The sequence below is a fragment of the Biomphalaria glabrata genome, chromosome 11 (assembly GCF_947242115.1).
Source record: "Biomphalaria glabrata chromosome 11, xgBioGlab47.1, whole genome shotgun sequence".
Taxonomy (NCBI): Eukaryota; Metazoa; Mollusca; class Gastropoda; family Planorbidae; genus Biomphalaria; species Biomphalaria glabrata.
This window is the reverse complement of record NC_074721.1, coordinates 25,065,369-25,090,426: the sequence shown is the minus strand read 5'-3', so window position 1 is coordinate 25,090,426 and position 25,058 is coordinate 25,065,369. Positions and strand designations below refer to the sequence as shown.

Sequence of the window (25,058 nt, the reverse complement as noted above, 5' to 3'; positions counted from 1 at the left end):
TTGAAAAAATGGATTTAAGTAGATTAGCTACTTTGATTTGATTGCTTCATTCATACTATTATTACATTTACACATTCGCTTTATTTATTACATTATTATTTCGTTTAAATGTTTTAAAAACACTCTCAATGACTATATCGACAGTAATACGCAAATAAAGACCCGCGGGTCATGGGTAAAATATGTCTAGTATATATATATAATGAGTATTTATAATTTGAACTGTAGGTAGAAAAGGCCCGCCAACAATAGTTTGGGCAATCCTGATCAACAAAAACATTATCATAATCTTCTAGATTTAGGCCCACGTGTGTATCAGTTTATCCTCACTTTCATAATCACTTTACATGGGCCCTTTCAAGCAAAATATTAACACAAAAAAAGGGAAATAACTTTTAATGTTATTTGCAGTCTATATGTTACTCCCCGAAAAATGTTGAAGGCTATCGTTCTTAGTGACAGTACTGAGACCTTTCTGATGGGCCCTCACCTCTCTCATACTTTCAGTCCATCCACCAAAGACACACCTGATGATGTCCCCCACTTGGAACTTTCTTGGGCTTATTTTACATTGACCTGTAATCATAAACAGACGTCACAGCAGACGATCAAATGATAATTGTAATAAGAGAATCATAAGTTTAGATATATTAGTAGTGTTAAGTGAATTAGCTTAACTAGGAAAGCTCAAGCAAGATCGTCACAAGGGTGGGGGATAAAGGGGGGCGCGCTTCCTATACAAGTAGATTGAGAAAACTATTAATGGTAGTGACAACTTTCTAGATCTCATTTCTAGAGGATAGGTTTCAGAAAATGCAATTCTAACGAACAGTGGACATATGCGGGCCCTGGGAGCTTGACCTCTATAGGGGCCCCTGCATTTTGACATTCGACATCATGGCATGATTTTCATCTTTGGACCCCCTTGCCCCACCCTAGATACACCACTGTAAACAAAGGTCGAATCTCAACAGTGCTCAAGGCGTTTAGGTCTCGAGACTATATACATGTTTGACAACGGGTCGCATCACCGCAATCCTATTTTTTTTCAGAATAATAATTATAAACACTCAATCGTAGAGTCCAACGGAACCGATCACCTGAGACCGTATTATGGCCAACAAGGTGCATCATGGACTTAGTGTTGGTCTGGATAAACAGGGCCGGTTCTAACAACTGTGGGGCCCGATGTGAAACTGCGCTGGGCCTAGTCTGGGTGGGAATAAGGATAATAAGGAAAAATTAAGATTTTGTATTAGTGTGATGTTGCTTGTTCAGGCTGTCTTGAGGTCAACTATGGATGACTGTTGAATTTCAACCAATTACTCTGCAAGCGTTTGGATGTTATTGTTCGGGTGTATTCCGTGTAGTTGATCAACAATCCAGACAAAACAAACACATCGGTTTTAACTAGTAAAGAGATGTAGTCAACGCTGAAGAACAATGTACCATGTATTTATTCTAAGAAAAGGCCACAGTAAAAGTCTCTGTCACTAAACACGTCGTTACCCTATAGTATTTACAAGTATCACTTCCTTTATGTACATGTATGTCAATCTAGACAGCATATACCCAATTTAAAATTATCAATCAATAAATTTCAATAAATACAAGAGGTACTTTCACTTTAGTTTTATAACTTTAAAAGTTTCAAACACATTATTACTATTCTATGGAATGTCACATCATAGAATCTACTCATTATCATTATAGTCAAATATTTCATTAATCAACTTAGATACTTTAATTTAAAATTCTTTTGTTCCATATTATAAACTTTAATAGACAAGTTTAAACCTGATCATGATTCCATATTCAGAATACTTATTTATTTTACATCATATCTTGTCCTGTCATTTTGTTTATCATAAGTTCTGTACCCATTTGATCTATGATCATTGTATTTGTTTCTACTTTGGTTAATTCTTCCACCAAATCTACAACTAGAACTCGCTATCTTCTGATTGGTATGGAACCTATTCCAACATTCTCTAGCAAAATGTCCTTGTTTATGACAATTATAACAAGTCATGTTTCTTTTATAATATGAGTTCATAGGTCTATTGTATTGTCTAGTATTTCTGTTTAACACATTTCTGTTCAATAAATGTTCATATTTGTTTTGCCATCTGTTAATGTCCCTTATGGTACAAGACTTAATTCCTCTAATGTTACCCAATAACATATCCTGTGTCAAACTAGGTATTGCTACAGCATTACAGTAACCAGTGAAAAAAAGTGTCTTAATAAAAATTCTACAAGCCTTAAATTTCTTAATACTGCCATCTAATAATCTAACCTTTTTCATGTAATCTAAATAACACCATGGTTCTACAAATTTTGATCCGTCCCGAGACATGACGTTAAACTGCGCTCCTCTTTCCTTAGCACTTTTGGAGCTCAAAAGTGCCCTACTTCTTTTCTATCATTGTGTCTGCCTCCTCTTTTCCTAAGTCTGCCTTCATTGATCATCACACTGTCTCCTTAACTTTAAATTCTCACTACGTCCTAGACCAGTCCGTTTGCCGTGGACTGCGACGGGTAAGGGGGGATAAAGAGATCCTGGTGTTTGAGTGGTGGCTATCTGAGGATAAACCACAACAACACAATACTTTGGCTCCAAGTTCCCCTAGACCTGAGACCCAGATGGCCCGCTCTGGGTCAACCGGCTGGTCATGCCGAGCTACCAGCATAGGTCGTCGACCTGTGGCTGGAGGGTCAATCAGGGAGCTGCTGTATCGGACACATGTCCGATGTAGCAGCTGACTGAGTATAGCACCTGTGTAGCCCTGGCGGGCTCATTCTGGACATCCGAATGGCCCGTCCCCTTGTTGGACTCGATGGCGGGTGGGGAGCACAGGTGCCGAATTAACCAAAATATATATGGACAAAAAAACACACACAAAACTACTTGCCCCAGACCTATGTCTGAGCAAGAAAGGTCGAATTGACGATAAAAAAGAGGAGGTCCCAAAAAGCTGTGCCACCTGGCCATCATTTCTGGTGGTTAGATGCACAGAGGAGGGAAAAAGCCTGACAAAGTTGAGCCCTTTTATTATCTATAAGGGACTCAAGTCAGTAGTGGGAGAGCCCAAGAGTGTGTCTAAGCTACACAAAACAATGGAACTCCTTGTAGAAGTAGACAGCAAGACACACTCTGATGGGCTTTTAAGATGCAGAAGACTCTGTGATCTCCAAGTGGAAGTCATGCCACACAAGAGTCTGAACACCAGCAGAGGTGTAATCAGCTCTAGGGACCTACTGGAATGTTCCGAGAAGGAAATAGTGGAGGGCATTGAAGGAGTCACCCATGCCCGGTGCATTACCAGGCGCAGGGAGGGTGAGGAGGTCAAAACCGCCACTATTATCCTCACATTCGGAACTAGGACACCGCCAGAGTATGTGAAGGCAGGATACCTACGAGTTCCAGTGAGGCCCTACATACCTAACCCCATGAGGTGCTTCAAGTGCCAGGGTTATGGACACGGCGCGGCAGTCTGCAAGAGGAACACTGTGTGTGCCAGATGTGCTGGAGAGGGTCATGAGGACAAGGGCTGCACAGCCCAGTTCAAATGCCCAAACTGTCAAGCTGGCCACTCAGCCTACTCCAAGGACTGCCCTGTGTGGAAACAGGAGGTTGCCGTGCAGGAGTACAAGGCAAGAAACTGATGTACCTTTAGCCAGGCGAAATCGGCTGTACTGGCCCTACCCAAGGGCCAATTCAGCTTGACAAAGACCTACGCCCAGGCTGTTGCTAAGAAAGGAAGATCCATAGCCACACAGACGGACACATTGACCCCACCACCCCCTCCTCCTCCCCCAACTCAGAAGAAAACACTGCTAAAGAACACACCTCTGAAGAAACAAGAAAGCCCTGTTGTCATGCTAAAGAACAGGTTCTCTGTGCTCGCTGATGAGAGCATGGAGACTGAGCAGCATGTCAAAACCAATACTCCGGGAGAACCCGGAGACATCATGTCTGACACAGGTTCTCCTCAGAGAACCCAGCCAGACACCCCAACCTCTACCGAGTTAGAGGTTGACCAACTCCCTAAGGGGAGAAATCAAAGCGGAGAGGATGCCCGAGGTGAGAGAGGAGGAAATAACCTCCGCTCTAACCAGAGGGATCTCCCCTCTCCAGAGAGAAAGACTTCCCCCAAAAGGGGGTTGTCCTCCTCTCCATCCAAACCCAAGAATAAAAATACCAAGGTCACTGGAATAAAGGGAAACCCCTCCGGGGGCCTCCCAAGGCCAAATAGCTCCAAGTAGGTCATCTAGAATAAGCCATGGATTCCAGAATTGTACAGTGGAATTGTAGAGGCCTCAAGGCCAATTACGAGGAAATGCAGCTACTGATGGACTCTGAGACTCCTGTAGCTGTCTGCTTACAGGAAACATTTCTGAAAGATTGCATCAGCTTCCGAAGCTACCGTGCTTACACCAAGAATGTTGAGGATGCAGAGAGAGCATCAGGTGGAGTCTGTATCCTTGTGAAGGATAGCATCCTCCATGAGAGGGTAGAACTACAGACCACACTACAGGCCGTAGCAGCTAGGATAACCCTTCACAAGGTTATCACTTGCTGCAGCCTGTATCTACCACCAGGCGCTCCATTAAACCGAACAGACATGGAGGACCTATTGAAACAACTCCCCCGGCCTTATTTAATCCTTGGGGATTTCAATGCCCATAACACCATGTGGGGATCCAACAATACCGACACAAGTCGTCGTATGCTGGAGGATATCTTCCTCCAACATGATTTATGCATACTTAATGATGCATCACCGACCTACTTGCACCCAGGAACTGGATCATTCACATGCATTGACCTCACCGTATGCGTCCCCGGACTTCTGGACGATTTTAAATGGTCAGTTAGCAATGATCTACGGGGAAGTGATCACTTCCCAGTCATCATTACTAACAATCTCCCTTCATTGGGACGACCTCAGCGGTGGAAACTGAATAAGGCCGATTGGGAACAATTCCAAAAAAGATGCTCTGAGGATATCACAGAAAATATCCTCCATGAACAGAACCCAGCTGATACCTTTGCTAGCAAGCTACTAAGTATAGCCAGGAAAGTTGTACCCCTAACCTCTGCAAATCCAAAACGGCCTAGCAAACCATGGTTTGATACAGCTTGCAAAAGTGCTATTGGTGATAGGAAAAAACGACTGGCTGCATTTATAAAGAATCCTTCCCAGGAAAACCTAAAGCTATTCAGGATAGCTAGAGCAAAGGCTAGACAAACCATACGGTCAGCCAAAAGGAATTCCTGGAGAAGTTTTGTCGGCAGTCTGGATGCCAAAACTTCTGCTAGAGCGGTTTGGAAGGCAGTAAGGCGAATCAAAGGGAAAGAATCAAATGCAATAGGGCATTTGAAAAACCAAGGACGAACTGTCACGCCCCCCAGAGAAATAGCTGACTGCCTTGCATCCTCAATAGCAGAAAAATCATCCACTGCACACTACACGCCAGAGTTCCAAAAAGTCAAAACCAGGGAGGAAAGACACCCCATTGATTTCAGGTCAGAGAACAATGAAGACTACAACAAACCGTTCTCGCTTGAGGAACTGAGGGAATCGCTGGACAAGTCACATGACACAGCGCCTGGAGAAGACGAAATCCATTACCAGTTCCTCAAGCACCTTCCCGAACCCTCATTGGCAGTCCTGCTAGGGGTCTATAACTGTGTTTGGCAAACAGGCGCTTTCCCAAACAGCTGGAGGAAAGCCACAGTTATACCGATACCTAAACCGGGAAGAGACGGCTCTGACCCAGCTAACTATCGACCAATAGCACTAACAATCTGCATCTGCAAAACCATGGAAAGAATGATTAACAGTAGGCTGGTCTGGTACCTGGAAAGGAATAAAGTGATCTCAAACTACCAGTGCGGATTCCGGCAGGGGCGGACAACAACTGACCACCTGGTAAGGCTGGAAGCTTATATTAGAAATGCATTACTCAGAAGAGAACATCTAGTAGCTGTATTCTTCGATATAGAAAAGGCCTATGACACAACCTGGAAACATGGCATTCTACGTGACCTGGCGCTTATGGGGCTTAAGGGACACCTCCCCCGTTTTGTGGAGGAATTCCTGAAAGATCGAAAATTTCAGGTGGGCAACTCCGCTTCTGACACTCATGACCAGGAAATGGGTGTACCCCAGGGCAGCATTCTGTCAGTAACCCTGTTCAACATTAAAATAAATAGCATCATAAATGCGCTGTCCCCTGGCATAGAGTGCTCTTTGTATGTTGATGACTTTGTCATTCTTACTTATGGGAAAAACATGAACACCTTAGAAAGGAAATTACAGTTATGTTTAAACAAAATTCAGGGTTGGGCAAACTATAATGGTTTCAAATTCTCAGACTCCAAAACAGTTAGTATGCATTTTTGTAATCTAAGGGGACTCCACCCAGACCCTGAACTATTTATACACAAAAAGAAGATCCCTGTCGTGAAAACTACAAAATTTTTAGGCCTCACCTTAGATTCCAAATTTAATTTTCTCCCCCACATTAAGGAACTTAAGAAGAAATGCCAAAAGTCATTAAACATACTAAGAGTACTCAGCCATACGGACTGGGGAGCTGACAGAGATACCTTGCTGCTGCTCTATCGGAGTCTAATTCGATCCAAGCTAGACTACGGATCCATAATATATGGAGCAGCAAGGAAGTCGTACCTAAAAATACTGGAACCAATACAAAATGCTGCCCTGCGTCTCTGTCTCGGCGCGTTTCGTACATCACCTATCCCAAGTCTCCATGTGGAGGCTGGAGAACTCCCCATGGATATAAGAATGAAAAAGCTTGCAATGCAGTATATAGTCAAGCTAAAATCCAACCCCACGAACCCTGCTTTTGACTCCATATTTAACCCCACAGAGGTAGAATTATACAATCGAAGGCCTAACGTCATACAGCCGTTGGGCCTTCGAATGAGAGAACCCATCCAAAATTTAACCCCACCCATTGACCAAATCTCTAAAATAGACACCCCTCAGAATCCTCCTTGGCTAATGAATAAACCCAAATTAAATTTATCCCTCCTTAATTTCAAAAAAGAAAATACAGACCCAAGCATACTACAAGTCCACTTTAGGGAACTGCAGGAGAGCTACGGAGATTGTGGCACCATCTACACAGACGGATCCAAAATGGAGGGAAAGGTCGCGTGTGCCTGCTCCTTTCGGAACAAAACAATCTCCCGTAGACTCCCCGATGGCTGCTCCATCTTTACGGCCGAATTGCACGCAATATTGCTTGCACTTATGGCCATAAAAGCATCAGAAAGGAGTAAATTTATAATCTGCTCCGACTCCAAATCTGCATTGCAAGCTTTGGGGCGGATGAAGACTGACATCCCATTGGTACATAAGAGTCTGAAGCTGTTGGACCTAATAACAGCCGACCGTAGGGATGTCACCTTCATCTGGGTCCCCTCCCATGTTGGCATTGAGGGAAACGAAGCCGCAGACAGAGAAGCAAAGAGAGCCCTAAATCATGCGGTGTCAGGAACCCAAATTCCCTACTCGGACCTGAGACAAAGTATTGCCTCTGCCACCTATCGAGAGTGGCAGAACCGATGGGAGGCTGAGACTCACAGTAAACTCAGGCAGATTGTGGCGGATGTCAGGTGGTGGCCCACATCTAAGGGTCTGACAAGGCGTGGTAGCACAACCATGTCCAGACTTAGGATTGGCCACACCTACATCACGCACTCTTTTGTACTGAAGAGAGAGGAGCCCCCACTTTGCGAGTACTGTGACTCTCGCCTCACCGTGGAACATATCCTCGTTGATTGCCCCAGATACCAGGATGTCAGGGCGAAATATTTTAGAGCCACTAATCTAAAAACACTATTTAATAATGTCGACCCTGGGAAGGTACTGGGCTTTATTCGGGAAGTGGGGCTATCTACGAAGATCTGATTTCTGAATTTGTGAACATGCACTATTTACATTAGATTTTTACCAAATATTTAAATTTTTACTACCTTTACTATTTTAACTGTGAATAGACCTTGATTTTAATTATATGACTGTATAGAATCTGGCCCTTGTTGTTTAGAGAGAGAGTAGTCCTTAAGGGACTGCAGGCACGACATGGCCTAAATTGTGCCGATGTGCCTCAAATCAACAAATCTACAAATTTTGAATGAATTGCAATTGTAGTGCATGCTGTGTCCCTGATAAAATTTATAGATTTTCCATTTACTAGACCTTTGAATAGTTTAAAAGTATTTCTCTTTCCCTCAACCATGTTAATTTCTTCTATAGTGTTACCATAATTTAATTGCTCAATGTCACTATCCTCATCACTATAATCTCTATCCTGATTTTCATTAGTATAGTAAACTCTGCTTGTTTGATTCCTATCTCTATGTTTACTACTACTTCTGTTTTCGTTTCTATCTCTATACGAGTTCCTATCATTAGATTTATAGTATGTTGATTTTTTACAATGGGAAGCTATGTGACCTTTCTTATGGCAATTGAAACAAGTTATTTCTTCAGAATGATTATCCCTAGATTTTGATCTTGCATTTCTATCTCTATTTCTATTTTCAAACCTATCTTAAGTTTCTCTAGAATGTCTATCATTACTTCTGACTTTTTTCTCACTTGTGTATCCTACTAAGTCTACCTTATTCTTATCTTTAGTAGAGAATGGATTAGTTGGATAAGCATTTTTATAAATTCTCATTATTTCTGTTACTTCATCTAAAGATTTAGGATTTCTCTCTTTAATGAATGATTGAAGTTGGGGATCACACTTGTTAATAAAGTTATCTAATAGAATGAAATTTTTTAATCCCTCATAAGAGTTTCATACTTTTTCTAGTTTTACCCATTTATTAAAAAAATCTTTCTCCATATTAATGGTAGTTTGAGGTTCTATATCTACTGATGGTATATTGTCAAAGTATTTCTTTTTGAACGTTGTAGCATTATGACCATAGGCATTCAACAACTCTCTTTTCAAAACTTGATAGCTATCATCAATATGATGGTCATGATTTTGGCATATTGTTAGAGCTTGACCATGAACGAAGTCTATCAGTATTTCAGACCATTCTTCTTCTGGCATATTAAATGTAGACATTTTTGCCTCATATCTTTTCAGAAAATCACCAATGTCATCCTTCTGTTCATCAAAACTTTGTATCTTTCTCTTTAGCCATGTTTGCGAATTAGGGTTGTCTCTTTGTGTGGTAATATTATTTGAGTTATTTGTGTTATTTCCTTGTTCAGTTTGAGCTCTGGCTTGTGCTGCATCCAATCTCATCTTCTCCATTTTAGCTTCATGCTCTCTAGTTCTTTCTCTCTCTTTGTCTTGCCTTTCTTGGTCCTCTTTTTGCTTCTCATATTCTTCCTTTCTGATCCTTTCTTGTCTCTCTATCTCTTGTCTTTTTTCTTCTTTCTGTCTCTCTATCTCTTGTCTTTGACGTTCTTCTTGTCTTTCTTTCTCTTGTCTTTGACGTTCTTCTTGTCTTTCTATCTCTTGTCTTTGACCTTCCATTTCTTCCCTCACAACTTGCTGTACATAAGCTGCTAAATCCTTTCCTTTTAACTCCATGGCCTTTCCATCCTGCATAGCTGTTTCCTTAACCTCCTTAAGGTCCACATATGATGATGTAGCCATTGTATTTTATTTTCACCCAAATTTATATATTTTTACTTAGCCTATATTAGTTATGGCTATACTTTAAACTTATTTTATATTTAAGTTTTTACAAACTTTATACAAGTTTTAAGTGTTATGTCTCTATAGATTCAGTAAATGTGTAAATCTAGTCTGAGTTATATTCAAATCTGTATATTAATATCACACAAATTTAAATCTAGTATATTATAGTATATATAATAGTACCATTTAGATCTACAGTTATCAAGAGCACTATGACTATTAGTATGAATAACTATGATCAATTTTAAAATTTGATGTGACTGAAGTGTCTAGAATAGACTCTAAGACTGTCTAGAGTAGATAAGATAGATCTAATCCAGAAATTATGGTTCTATTTAACCATATGAAGTAAATATGTTTATACAATGTCAAATATATCTTTAACAAGTTATATACATCTAGAATGTACTACCTTCATTCATCTTTCAATTAATATTCAAAATTAGAGTCTAGATCAGTAGATGTACCAACGAAATGTACAAAAATTTGTGGATCAAAGATTAGCCAGACGACAATGTTTGACTATTATGCCAGTTTCGGCATTATTCTCATGGCAAAATCATATTTGATTTTAACCGCTCAAACTAAAATGTATTTTAGTCTGATTCACAATAAAAGAATCATTAAGTGAAAAAAATACGGATCTAATTAAATTAATAAAAATAAATAATATAAAATAGATCTAATATACACAAATGAAATAATTAAATGAGACTATAGCTATGGGTTGGGATATGACAAAATGGCACACATTAATAACGTCACGAAGTAACCAAGCAACAACGGATATGACGTTTACACAAACAAAACAATCACTATCCTAAACTTATAATATAGCTTTTCTAAATTACGTCTTTTACCCCGACGGGTTTTAAGGCGCACCACCTGATTTTACTCAGGCTAACGTACCAAATTTAGACAAAATCTATTTCTAAGGGCAATCTAAACATATACTAATAACAAAAATGGCACTTAGCTTTTGATAAAAAAGATCCCCTTTGTTCGGATTCTCGAATATGATAGATCTACAACAAATTCCACTGCTTCTCTTCCAGTTCTGACTCTGTTCTCCGGTGCTACCAGTGGATACAATCCGTGTCGAGTATCCCACGTAATGCCCCAGATGTCTTGATATGCCACAGCAAAATGTTTCAGTTTCTTCGACGACTGTTGATGACCGTATGTGTAGTTCCGACGACTTTGTGTACACAGTTACTGACGAATAGGTTAACGGTTCTCCTGGCGATGACTTGATTTGCGTAGACAACTACTGACAAATAACAGTCTCTTGACGGCAACTTGATCTGGATGACTGACGAATAACGAATTTCTTGACGATGACTTGATCTGGGCGGACGAATAACGACTTTCTTGACGATGACTTGATCTGGGCTGACGAATAACGACTTTCTTGACGATGACTTGATCTGGGCTGACGAATAACGGTTCTCTAAAATAGTTCACTGCTTCTGCTGCTACTCTGGTAGTACGACGAAGTTTGCTGTTGTACGCTGCTTCACTAGACCAAAATGTCCGTAATGTCCAATGTAGACTAGGTGAGACCAAGGTTACCTCCGACGACGTTCCGTTATACGATTAACGGTTTTCAACAAAATTAAGTGGATGTAGCTGTTTCCACTACTTCAATATTAACAAGTCTAGATATGGTCTAGACCAATGTATAATAAATATATCAATGTCCAGTAACGACAAATACGATTTCACTAACCTTCCAAAGGTTAAACGCAGTGACCGTTATAAAAGTAGCAAGCAACCGGTTCAATGAGCAAACTGCTCCACAAGAATCTCTCAAAGGGTAAGACGACAGGGCGATTTAGTTAGCTACCAAACTTGTAGTACTCACAATACTTCTGACAGCGGGCAAACTGTCCTTCTCAAAACTGACGAGGTAAAACTTGATACGACTATGTGGCTCCTACGACTGTTTTCTCAAGCGAAGAAAAAATATGTCCAACAGGTTCACTGACAAACTCTCACCCGTTATGAATGAACGGTTCCTCTGGCTGTAGGTCGATTCAGCATACGAAGATCAGGCGTTGATAATATACTCGTTGAGTAGACCAGACGTTGCGATGATCACTGTCCTGACGAAGGTCACCCTGAGTTAACGGCTCGTTGAACGTACGATCGAGCAGGCGACGACTGTATGTAAAACTGACGACTTGGCTTGAAACAAAGTCCCACTGCGATGATGCTGTGTTCAGCCGTACTCCGATGAAACTTTATATCTTCGAGTGCACGACCCTCACCTGAGTAAACGTTCAGCTTCGAGGTCCAGTTCGAGGTTCGGCTTCGAGGTTCGGCTTCGAGGTTCGGGGTCGCCACTGTGATGTTGCTTGTTCAGGCTGTCTTGAGGTCAACTATGGATGACTGTTGAATTTCAACCAATTACTCTGCAAGCGTTTGGGTGTTATTGTTCGGGTGTATTCCGTGTAGTTGATCAACAATCCAGACAAAACAAACACATCGGTTTTAACTAGTAAAGAGATGTAGTCAACGCTGAAGAACAATGTGCCATGTATTTATTCTAAGAAAAGGCCACAGTAAAAGTCTCTGTCACTTAACACCCCTCTCTTGACTAGCTTACAGAGGTCACGCTAAGCCGTCCTGTTGGGGGGGGGGGGGGGGACAGAAAAGGTGGGGGAACACATAGCAATTAGATTTAGTCTAGAAATGAAGAACGCGAGAGTGAGGGAGTGGCGGTTTGTACCAGGCTGGTACCGTCAGCTGATACACCAGCATGACTTTTGTTTTTGTAAGTTCATTAGTAGAAATTAATGATGTTGAATCACTGATTCCCGTATTCATTTGTATAGAAAAAAAATATCGAAGTGCTATCGATTCAAAACACATTGAGTGACATTGTAGATATCTAATCTAGATCCTAGATCTAGAATCTAGATAACTTGTTATACAGGAATAGATCTAGCTAGAGTCTAGCTAGTCATTACGTTAAGTCATGATTCTCTACATTACTCTACAATCTAGATCCAATTTAGTTATAAGTTATAGTATCATTTAGTCGATCTAGATCTAGTCAATCTAAAATTTAGATTGACAAGATCTAGATCGTTAACATCTACTACCATCTAGTCTAGATCTAGACTAGATTCTTAGTCTTAGTATAGAATAGATCAAGGATGAAGGTAGGCCTACGAAAGTTTGGAGTAGATCCAGGGCATTGGTAACACTCTTGAGCCCAGCTCTAGAGTAGATTTAATTCATTATAATTTTTTATATAGACATAGATCCAGATCTATATATATTTATTGTAATAACTGAAGGGAGGCAAACTCAACGAGACATAGACGTTTATTTACACGGAGACATGACAAACACAAAGGGCATCTGCCTTGAGTACAGCATCTCCATATTGGCTCTCTACTTGGGCGGAAATCGTTCTCTCCTCTAATGTCAACTTCCTTCCTGTCTAGTCACTGATAGTGCGCACCTTCTTTCTGCACTATCTTGGATGGTGGTGTGCATGGCAAAGTTATAACAATATATATGACAAAATAGTGGATCGCGTAAGTGTTACGCATTCGGATGCCAAAATACACATTTTGACCATCAGCGTTACACATTTGGACTTTTTTTGGTAGGCAGGTCTGGTATACGGAGACTGTAATGCTGTTAGTTCTCCTTTCAGACCTTGCGATCTATCAGGCAGGTCATCTGTTTCTGTGGCCCACGGTTAACGAGGGTGTCATGTGGCCAGCACAACGACCAATCACTTTAACTTTTCCTTTTCCCCAACTAATGTCGGGTACCCATTAGAGCTTGATGGACTCAGAGGCGCCCAAGGGTCCCAAAGTTAAAAATGCTAGTAAGAATATAAGGGATGAGAGCTATATTTTGAGCCTGTTTGATCATAGGCTGATGGGCATATGAAAATAAGCTTCCAAACATCTTTAGAAAGACATTTCAATCATATTTATACTGTTAGTTGTTAAAGAAAATTTTAAAAAAGGAGGTGTCCCAACGAATAATAATGAATTTAACTCATTCTCCTTCATTGGACATGACAAAATCGTAACAAGAAATATATTATTGGGATTAATAAATCTATGATTTTTTTCAATGAATAAAAATGACCTAGATTGAGATATCTAGAATATATAATTTATGAATGAAAAAAAAAAGTGTGGGCTGCTGATTAGAAGCCAGAGGCCATGCCCACTGCAGGTGAGCTGGCGGTGAAGAGAGGTATTATAAACTAAACATGTAGCGTCACAACCTATCAAACAGGCAGTGGAGGGAAGGGGAGAGAGAGTCATGAAAAGAATTATAAGCATCTATGGGTGGAAGGGGGTGTTAAGGTGTAACAAAATGAACATCCAAATTATGAAAACAAGAAGAGGGTCCATGGATGGGAATTAAGAAAGGGAGAGAAAATACATGTAGCCTAGTTGAAAATATCATGCTTATTAAATTGTAATAAATAATTTATAGATCTATATAGATTTATTTCTGTTTGTTTCTACACATAGATAATAATAGGTATTTAAATAAATAAACTATGTAATAAACGGTATAATATATATATTATATATATATATATAGAGAGAGAGAGAGAATGAGGCAATAGACTATAAATACATATTGCAGAAGTGAATCTACTTCTTTTAATACAATATAAATAATTTTTAATTAACACAGATAGATATATATAATTTATTAGCAATTACATAGTGGTGTTCAGTGACGGTGCTCAGTGTCCAATGAAGGGGAAAGCACAAAAACTGTGTTCAGAGTAGGAGCATGAAGTGACCCAGTTTATTTTAATATAAAATCCTGACTATGAGTGGTAATACAAAGAAACACAGCTATTTTTATTGTTCATTAGTCTGCTTTCAGTTTTTTTGCAAGTTAAACCTTCACCAAATAAAATTGCAGTCATGGAGGATGAGGTGAAGTATTCCAGTGGTTAGAATATTTCCTAAAAACATCTCAGAAATCCAGGGAAATGATTGCAAAAAGCGAGTATAGGGCGCTCTAACTCTAAACCCGGGTAGATGAAACCCGTTAGCTAGGGATTGCAGTTCATCTAGGAGAGAAAACTCCGAAAATAAACACCTGCTGCCTTGCAGATGATCTTGGATGATCAAAGGCTATGGGAGCACACCCAGAAAGAAAAGCAGGCTGAAGTCGGAGTCAATGGGCCTCCTGGCGCATAACACATTGACTTGCAACCTCATCTATGTTGGAGTTCAGAAACGATTCTAATAGATGTGGCGTCCTGCCTGTGGAATCCCGCCGCGCAGGTAGGGGGCCAGGCTCTCCGCCTCGAAGGAGCCTACACAAGCGAGCTGGTGGTTCTTCTATCTCTGCCTGTGGAGCCAGGAGCAGGGAACCAGTGAAATCTGCCCATGTGGAGTATCACCAGAAAATGCTGACCACGTCCTCCAAAACTGCTCTCTCTACCAAGAGGCCTGTATAAGACATTGGCCCCAAATCACCCCAATAGAAAGAAAACTATATGGAGAGCTCCTTGATTTGGAAACCACTGCGCAGTTCATCTCATGTATTGGTCTAGTCATATGAACACTCCAACATAACAATGAGAACGATGAAGAAGAAGAAGAAAGACCAAATAAAAAAATAAAATAAAAATTTGACCTAGTTCCCGAAAGTCAGTGTTCAGATATAATTCTTATAAGAATCTACCATAGATCTTATCTAGTAAATCTAGTCTAGATCTAGACTAATCTAGAGTTTATCTAGATGACTAGACTAATCTAGAGGAAGAGTCTATAGAGACCTATAGTTACAGTATGTACTCTACGTAGAGCTAGAGACTAGACTTAGACTCCGAGTCTATCTATAGATCTCTTGAGATCTAGTCTTAATCGACCACTGGCGGAAAATGGTTATGCTTGCTCTGGATGTGGCAAAATATGCAGCTGGGGGTGCGTAGTCAGGGGAAATACTGCTTTCCTTTTTAATCTTCAGACTTTTAGACAAGCCTTATTATTATTACTGATAAAAAAAAGTATAATATTAATCTGTGACTTTCTTCCTTCTTCCCATGAGGTAAACAAAGTCACCTTATTATATCAATGCACTTTAATTCCAGGTAGAAATATTGTGTACTGATGTAAACGAAATAAATGTGTTTAAAGTATAAGGAAATGGAGGATGCACAATATGAATAAACGAATCAAGTATTTCTAGATTTCTAGAGATTTTAGATCTAAATCTAGAAATTAAAATACTTAGTTTGGTTTACTGGGTTATTATGAATTTAAAAAAAAATTGCACCTTTCTATGTTCTTATTTCGTTTGGGTATAGTATAACATTTGGTATCTAACATTCTTTATGAAAATTCAAATAGTTTAAGTTTTGTCATTTCCTCAACACTGTATTTTTATTTTTTTTTAATTTCAAAGTATGTTCAAGCTGACCCACCAACAAATAAAAATCTAGCAACCCTTTTGGTGCAGTTGCTTCAATTTCAAGAAGAATCATTTGGTAGACAAGTACCTAATCCAGCTTTGACTAAATTACCGGTATTATTATTATTATTTTTTGTTTAAATTTTTAAAACTTGTTTTAAGCATGATGAAGTACTTAAATATGAACATAAGAATATCTCATTATCACATTGAAGGCATTATTCAAGAGAGCCTTTACTTGTTTTAGTGATAGCTTTCCAGTGTGGTATGCTGTGTGACTCAAGACTTGCTGTAACAAAAATAATTATGCATTAGTTTTTAACTGTAAGATTGTGAGAGGTTATATTATATGAATATGAATATTACTTTTATTTATTTGTATTATTTAAAATTTTATGAAATTTAATTGTATCAAAATTTTATATGCCTTACTCAGATTTTATTGCTTTTTTTCAGTTAAAAAACTTCCTTGACTTTAAACCAGGTGGAGGACTTTGCCAGATTTTACAGGCTGTTTATAAATTTAAATGTGAACAAGGATGGTAAGAACTTAATTCTTAAGAAATTTAAGACATAATCCCTTCAACCCTGTAGACTATCTAAATTACTTACTCAACTTTTGGCTTTCATGACAGGAAGGACTACTCTTTCCATATTGCTTTAAAGGGAAACTTCGATGGTTTTGACAATTTTTGATATAATATGTGTTTTGATTTATAGATAATGAATATATTATTCTTTTTTTTTTATTTGCAAGAATAACTTAGTAATTGATGTTTTTGTGACATAATTTTTCTGCGCATCCAAAACAGTCAGATTTTCACTGAATTTCTGTGTGACGTCACAAGTGTGCACTCAAATCCTATAGATAGGGAGGCGCCAAGTTATACGAGGACGAGAAAAAAAAATATATCTTTGATAAAAAAATGTTTCGTTAGTACATCATTAAAATACTTAAAAAGAAATTTCTAATGGTATATAAATTAAGACTGTATGTTTGACAGTAAGAAAGTTATGATTTTTTTGTGCCGTTTTGACCTAACATTGGTTGACATGGAAAAAGTGATGAGAGCTTGACGCTGGCTCAGCCGGCGAGACACACCCCCAAGGTCAAAAGTTAAAAAGTTGGAATTGAGTTTCGTAGACGATAGATCTACTTATTAAATAAGAAATTTAATAGTAGATCTAGTATTCGTAGTAAATTTCTAACTCACAAATCTGATTCATTTATATTTATGAACTTCAGTTTTTTTTAAATGTCTCAGTAGTATCATTAATTGAATTCTTTGGCCTGGAAATCCAATGTATTGTTGGTACTGCACCTGGTATTAACTTCAATTTTTTTCAAATCCCATTTCCACAGCAATGAAAATGAAGTTGCTGAAACAGCTTCTCTCAAAATGGTTTGAGCATAAACAGGAATTAGCTAATGCCATTGTAAAATATTTGCTCTTCAGGCGAATAAATTTTTCCCATTTTCCCTTTAAAACTTCATTCAAGTTCATCTCTTGGAAACAAATGAAAAGAGACACTAATTTCTGTATCAGCATACTTGCTGATTTTATCTTTGTGATTGGAACTACTGCAACAAGCTGAAAAACAATATTTAATTTTCTTCAAGTAGAAATAGAAGTTTAGATCTAGAATATTATTTATAAACAATGACCGATTATAAATCAACGTGGAGACTAGATCTAGCTGTGAAGCGTAACAATAAATGCGATCCGATAGGTCTAGATCTAGACTAGAGAGTTTATCGGTTATATAGATCTAGATCTAAATTTAGCCAGCACCCTTGTGACGTCAACGTTTTTAAAAACTAAAAACATCTCGCAGAACCCCGTTTTTTTTGGGGCGTGGAGAATTTTCTGTCTAATTTATTAAATATAAAATTTTCCGAGCATTTAAATAAAAAATGATATAATGTTTACTATTACAACTTTTTACGCAGAATTTAAATATGTCAATAACTAAAATTTGAAAAACTATCGGAGTTTCCCTTTAACTAGAAACTTTGCTATATGACTTTTTTTTAATGCATTGTAACTTCCATAATTGAGTGTCAGAAAATTCTTCTAAACTTTGTAAGCATGCTGTCCAAAATAACTCTTTGGTACCTGCTTTGTCTAAAAGCCTCCTGCAATGGAAATACAAATATATGACATATTTATCAAAAGGAGCATTTTGGTCAGATATATATTTAAACAATTTTTTTATAAAAACCTGCTTACAAGTGAAGCCATGAAAATGAGTTTAAGTGGCGAGGGATCACTGTACTTTGATAAGATGACCAGTCTCACTCTGGCAATAGTAAAATTTAAAATGTCACCATGCAGTAAATATAAATATAGAAATATATATATTAGAAATAACTATCCACTTGATAGTAATCAAATATTTACATGCTTACAGGCTTCAAAAGTGTAATAAACAAGAGATATGTGAATACATAAGTACATAGAACTCAACTCCACTCACTACTAAGTCCAAAAGTAGCAGAATTGATTTAGAAAAAGAATAGATCTGAAAATCCCCTGATTTATCATATTGTAAAAAGAACCAAGGTTACTTGATAGAGGCAAGTTCATATAGCCTCAAAGTATCAAAGTGGTGTGTGTGGGGTGGGTAGGCGTCTGGAAATCATCTTACAATCAAGAGAGACACAATGTGTAGATATTTTATCTTAATCTCCCACTGCAATGTCGCCAATGTGGTAACTAATGAAAATAAATTGCAGCTTATCTGGGCAGATCAAAAGTTGATGTGTGTTATCAGTCAAAATGGCAGAAGAAATAGTGTTTTCCATGTGGAATATATAAAGCAAAAGAGGGGAGGGGGAATAATTAGACACAACAAATTTCGGCAGGATAATTTATGTGCTCACAGTCACTTAGAAGCTATAGATTGAAAGTCTTCATTGTTGTGCATAGAAAATGTACCTTTAGCGAAACATTAATAGCTAAGTTATCATTAATACATTTTTAAGATTAAAACATTAATGTCTTGTAAATTAAAACCCAATTTATATGTGCTTTGCTTTGGCTGATATAGTTTGTATATATTTAATTGTATTGTTGTTGTTTTTTTTATTGCTATCATTGAATGACCTACATTACAATACTTTTCCCACAACACACTTTTCTGGCCCTCGAATTCTTTATGTCCCCCCCGCCCCTCTTTGTAATCTCTTATCATCTTTCAATTGAAAGGCTCATAACCTGCTAATTTAGACTCATCAATCACGCACACTTCTTTGGACATAATTTTTAGTCCTAAAGAAAAACAGATACATTTTTAGATGGCCTGGATTATATCACCTTTCCCCAAATTCGCACTCTACAAAAAAAATATTCTTTTTGGACCTTGCATTCTTCATTGGAAGGGCCTGCATTATAATAATAATAATAATAAAAATCTTGTCTGTAAGGAAATTTGGCTTACAATTTGTGCATTACACCAAACAAAACATAACTATAAATAAACAAAATGTACATTCACACAAGACTCACTCATAATTTACATGTGAAAAGTTTATATCCGATTGTTTCTATTTAATGATACCCATGTTCCCCATCACAATTATTTTCCATCTTCCATTGAACAGCACTCCCTCACACATACATACAGTCCACACACTGGTTTGGCCCTTGAGTTTAAGATAATGCACTTCTGGTTAGTTTGACCTGACTGTTATTTTAATTATTGTAATCTAGTGGAATGGCTTGCAATATAATGATCCTCCCAAAATTCTAGAAGAATTAAAGATGACACTTCTGTGATTTATATTTTAGTCACCACACATACTTCTTTGGCTCATCAGTCAGATCAGTAGTTGCAAACCTAACAACCTAACAGGAAGAAAATAGTTTTTAGAAATAAAATAAAACCTGGTGTGAAATAAAGTTAACGCACCAAAAAAAGAGTGTTAAAAATGCTTAACAATGGAAGGAAGTACAATTTTGTACTATAAACATTTGTATTTCCGATACTTTTGTTGTTCTGTGTTCAGAAAATTGATAGGCTATATATATTGTTTTATTTTCATCCGAACTTTCCCCATTTTTAGCACTTCCAAGGGAGCTATCTGCATTATTTACTCTCCATCACACACATTTTTGGGCTATGAATTCTAGTATCCTTTACATTGAAATATTTGATAAGCTCAGTGAGGCAGTGCTGTTTTGTTTTTGGCTAATTATTGTTTTGTTGTTTTTGACAAAACCCATCAAACTCCCCCCCCCCCTTTTTTTTTCCCCCATTTTTTTTTTTGCACTTTCCTGTCAAAAGGTGAAGTGAATAAAGTTAGCCTAATCAAAACCTGAAATTTCATTGTACAGATATGAAGCTTAGCACAAAATTTACTCCATTATTACTATTTAGTTGTAAATGTTAAAGATGTAAAGAAAAAAAGGATATTATTTTACCCTTCTATTGTATATGCTCTAATTAAAAAGAATTATTTTATTTTTACAATTTACACAACTCATGTATATTTATATTCTTTATTTCAAATGGCAGGAGGCGCTTTGATTTCACTTCTCCCTCTCGTATGGATCGCAATGTAGAGATGTTTTTACAAGTGGAAAAGGCTCTAGTTACCTCCAAATGTTTTATTCTACCTCGCATTTTCATTAAGCCTGAAGTAGATAAACTTTTGGTTCCTAAGTTGAAGGATATTATCAAAAGACATCAGGGAGTTCTTGTTGAAGATTTGGAATCAGCAACTCATGTTATACATCCCAATCCACAGACTTCTTTTTCCGAAAGTAAAAGTCATATATTTTCTTTTTAGCTCTACAAAATTCATGATTTAAATGCATTGATTATGTTTTTCAGCTCCTTAGATTTAATGCAAAAATTGCAAGTCTTTTGTAAAACAATATGTATGAAAAAATGGAAATATGTCATTGCTTTTTTTTTTTTAGCAATTATAAGATATTGTCTTTAATGGCATTTTTAGTTGCTGCATTCAGTCGTAAGCATGACTAGTGTAGGTTTATTGTCATGTTTTTAAATCTAACTAGTCTAGAGTAAAATCAAGAATTACAACTGTGGTTACAAATTTAATACAAAATACATTCATGTGATAGATCTGAGGGTCACAATGAATATATATATATATAGGTGACCAAATAAATGAAAATCACTGTCACAATCATATTATTTTGCAAAGACAGCACATATATATATGTGCTGTCCTGTCTTTGCATAAGAATATGATTGTGACAGTGATTTGGTCACCTAATTACTCTAAAGACTTCTATTAAATTTCTTAAATCATTTAAATTATTTGCTTATTGTCATAAAGCTTTTTTTTTTACATCTCTCATATTTTCATACTGCTAAAAGTATTTTACAGCACATGACAATTTGCAGAACTGAATTAGGCTATTCTTTTTCTCCTCAAATGTAATATAAGCATAAGCAAGACAAGTATTTATGAAAAGCAGCTAAGCTTTAGTTTCTCTAATGATCTGCTTTAAAATATTTTTTTTTTAGTGTAGCCTACCTTAACTGAATATAGGAAAGAATTGCACATTTACAGCCTCATATCTCAAAATGTAAAAAAATATTTCCCTTTTTCTATATCAAACAAAATTAATTAATTACTATTAATTAATTAAATTAGTTACATTTTTTTATTGATTCATGTTTTGTTAGGACAATGAATAATTGTGCAAAATTTTAACTTGATCTGAGAATGGGAAGTGGGAGAAATAACATGTACTGGACAGACAGACAAAGTGAGTAGATATATGCTTTGCAAATATAATGGAAAGTAATACTTTTGATCTAAGAAGTAGTTGGTGTTTATAGCATATCTTCTGTGTCTTTTTCGTTACCTCAGCTGCTATTTAGAATCTTCAATCAAACTATGCTTTCACTTAAACAGATGCTGAGTTGTAAGGTTTTTAGCTCAAGTTTAGCTTATTCAATTTAGTAGTACAAACAGCCATTATTAAATGTGCCTCTATGAATAATGGAACTTTAACAGGCATTGATACATATCTGTATTTGTGATTAGACATTTTCAAACATGCATTTTAAAACATTTTAAAGGCATTTAGCTGCTTTTTAATTTACTATCATCTGGCAAATATGCATTTTACAGATTTTACATTCAACTAATGTTTTTTTTTAATCAAATATTCTGAAATCTTTTTTTTCTATCCATTCAGATGAGGACTATTTCAGGCCTACTTTTAAAAGAGAAAAAAGTTATGGAATTCACTGGTGGTACTACCCAGACAGGTAAATTATTAAATTGTCCTTCATGTTAGCTGATTTATTTTGTTAATAATGTTTTGATTATGTGTGTTGATAAGTGAACATACTATAATAACATTGATTTGTGATCTTTTTTCTATTTACTTCTTTCCAGTTATGATTCATGGGTTACTGATGTTAACATTGAATATGATTTTGAACAAAGTCAACCACCTGAACATTGGGAGGTATAGTTGTATTTGTCTGTTTTCCTAATAACATTTAATTAACACCAAGAATAGATCAAGTGTTACTCAAATTCATATAAAAGTCCAGTGGATTAAACTCATATTATTTCACATCACCCACACATCACTGAAGGTGAATTACCTCTAAAAGTTCATGCATATTCAAACTTAATTTAAAAAAAAACAACAGAAAGGCACTTTGTTGGTAGACCTAGTAGATGTTACATTTATAATGCTTTTCTTTAGTACGCCTTTTTTTTTTTTTTTTATTCTTTTGAGGTTTGAATCTTTCAGATAAGACTGGCGGTGTAAGCACATATTTGGGCTGTAGCTGACAAAATTTTCTATGACTTAAAAAAATACTGTATATCAAAGATATTTTTAAAAAATTAACCTTTCCAAAATGTTTACATGGATATAAATTATGTGTAGTAGAAAAAATACTTAATTGCATATTTCTTTGTGCTTTATATGTCAATGTTTAAAATAGTTTACTACAATAGTTAATAGATTATAATGCTTATTAAAAATATCTTTCTAAATTTCATCAGGTTTGTGCTAGGTGGCTATTGGATTTAGAACAGTTTAATGAGTGGATGAATGAAGAAGATTATATTTTCGATGATGAAATAAATAGTGTAAGTTATCATTACTTTTTTGCAAATTACAGAAAAAAATACTTTTTTACTGAATTTTTCCAATGCAACCCATCCAATTAATGCTAATAGACTAGTTCTCTCAGTTTGTTGCCCATTGGCCCTCAGTTCTTTTTTATTGGTCTAATATCTGTATTATCAGTACAGCCATGCTTGTTTACATTGTTATAATATTTCGTTTGTTTGCAATGCTATTTGAATAAACAACCAGAATTCTTCATTTAAGTCAGAACATATCAGCACAGCAGCCTCTCATATTTATCTCATGCTATACAAATCTTCTTATACTTTTCTTGTTACTGTACCAAGAAATTGAAATGTTAGTTTTCTAAAATGAATTAAATTTGTTTCCTTGTTAATTTTATATTTTTTCCTCTCGTTCAATTTTAGTCATCAAACTCTTAAATCTAAGAATCATGTCAGAGTGTATAGGTTATCATTTTTAACTATAAAAAAACACCAAATTTGTATAATGATAACAATAAACTAGTGCTAGAAACATACAGATCTGAATCATACACTAGAGAAGTCAACACTTTAGAACTGTTGTACAAACTCAACTTTCATGCATGTTGATTGTGACACTTGTGATTTGACAGATGTACAACTTTAATTATATTTGGCCCTGTAATGTGATTTACCAGGAGGTCTTTGAAATCTCCTGAAATTGCAAAGTATACGAAAAAGTCATGGAAATCTCCGGAAATTATTAAAAATCTTTTGAGAACTCATACAAATCTCATGAAATATATAGACGAAAATTGTCTTTTTGGGATGTCATTCCTATGCGCGATAAATAAAAATGGCATTATGCATTACCCGTAATTGTGGAATCTGGTGAAAGAAGATTCTTGCGCCTCAAACTTATGAAGAATTACTTGAGGTCAACAATTCTTGAAGATAGATTGAAACATTTGGTAATTCTTGCTATTGAGCGTGATCTATGTAGGAAATAAAATTTTTAGGATATACTGTATGACTTCGCTACATGCAAGGCTCGTAAAGTAGTTAAAGAATGAATAAAATGCAAAGACAAATTTATTTTCTAATACAAACTCTTAAATTTCACTTATTATTTGTATCCCTACCGAAACTTGGCCCCCGCGAAATCCGTTTCGCATAGGGCACCACAACGGTTGAGTCCGACCCTGCTATTTAGTGATATAGTAGATTACTTGTTCTCCTTTGCCCCCCCCCCCCTCTTTTTTTTTTTTTTGCTGCTAAAACTATGTGGGGTAGAAATAAAAAAGAGTGATCTTTCCATGACTTCTTGGTCACAACGGTTAAGTCCGGCCCTGCTATTTTGTAACAGGTGAATACTACAACAAAGCGCGTCCTTAGAAACTATAGTGCACTAACCATTATGGTGCACAAAGAGAAATATCACACAAGAAGCAACTCTAGATGCGCATGACAGAAGGAAAATGAGAAATCGTTTCTCAATTTGCCGGGAGTTTTTGGGCATTCTATAGAACACTATTGTAAATAGCAATAATTAAATTACTTACAATTAGGTGAATTACATATGAAATATTAATACACAATTATGCACGATTCATGGTGATCCTATGTTGGCACCACCACTAAATCCTTTTACAATGAGTATGAAAAGGACTGGCCCTGGAAGTGTACAGCTTCTGGTTTGAAAAATTGGGATAACTCAAGCTCAACTTGATGGGAATGAAGTCAAATATTGCTTGGGTCATGGAAGGTTTGTTTAAGTTTGAGACACTTTGAAACATGTTAGCCAGATGAAATAGTAAAAGCCAGCTTCTTCTCATCACACTGCATCTTGCACCTAATTCTGCTAATGTTGTGCTGT

General features: G+C 36.8%; 1 protein-coding gene across 1 annotated transcript in view; it reads left to right on the top strand.

Moving 5' to 3' along the window:
- Positions 1-25,058, top strand: part of LOC106070879 (SWI/SNF complex subunit SMARCC1-like) — a 73,601-nt gene that overhangs the window by 4,471 nt on the left and 44,072 nt on the right. Inside the window, exons 2-7 of the mRNA XM_056045747.1 lie at positions 16,120-16,239; positions 16,582-16,667; positions 20,644-20,891; positions 22,305-22,377; positions 22,508-22,580; positions 23,132-23,218. Of these exons, the coding sequence (XP_055901722.1) occupies positions 16,120-16,239; positions 16,582-16,667; positions 20,644-20,891; positions 22,305-22,377; positions 22,508-22,580; positions 23,132-23,218 (687 nt within the window). The remainder of the gene's footprint in view (positions 1-16,119; positions 16,240-16,581; positions 16,668-20,643; positions 20,892-22,304; positions 22,378-22,507; positions 22,581-23,131; positions 23,219-25,058) is intronic.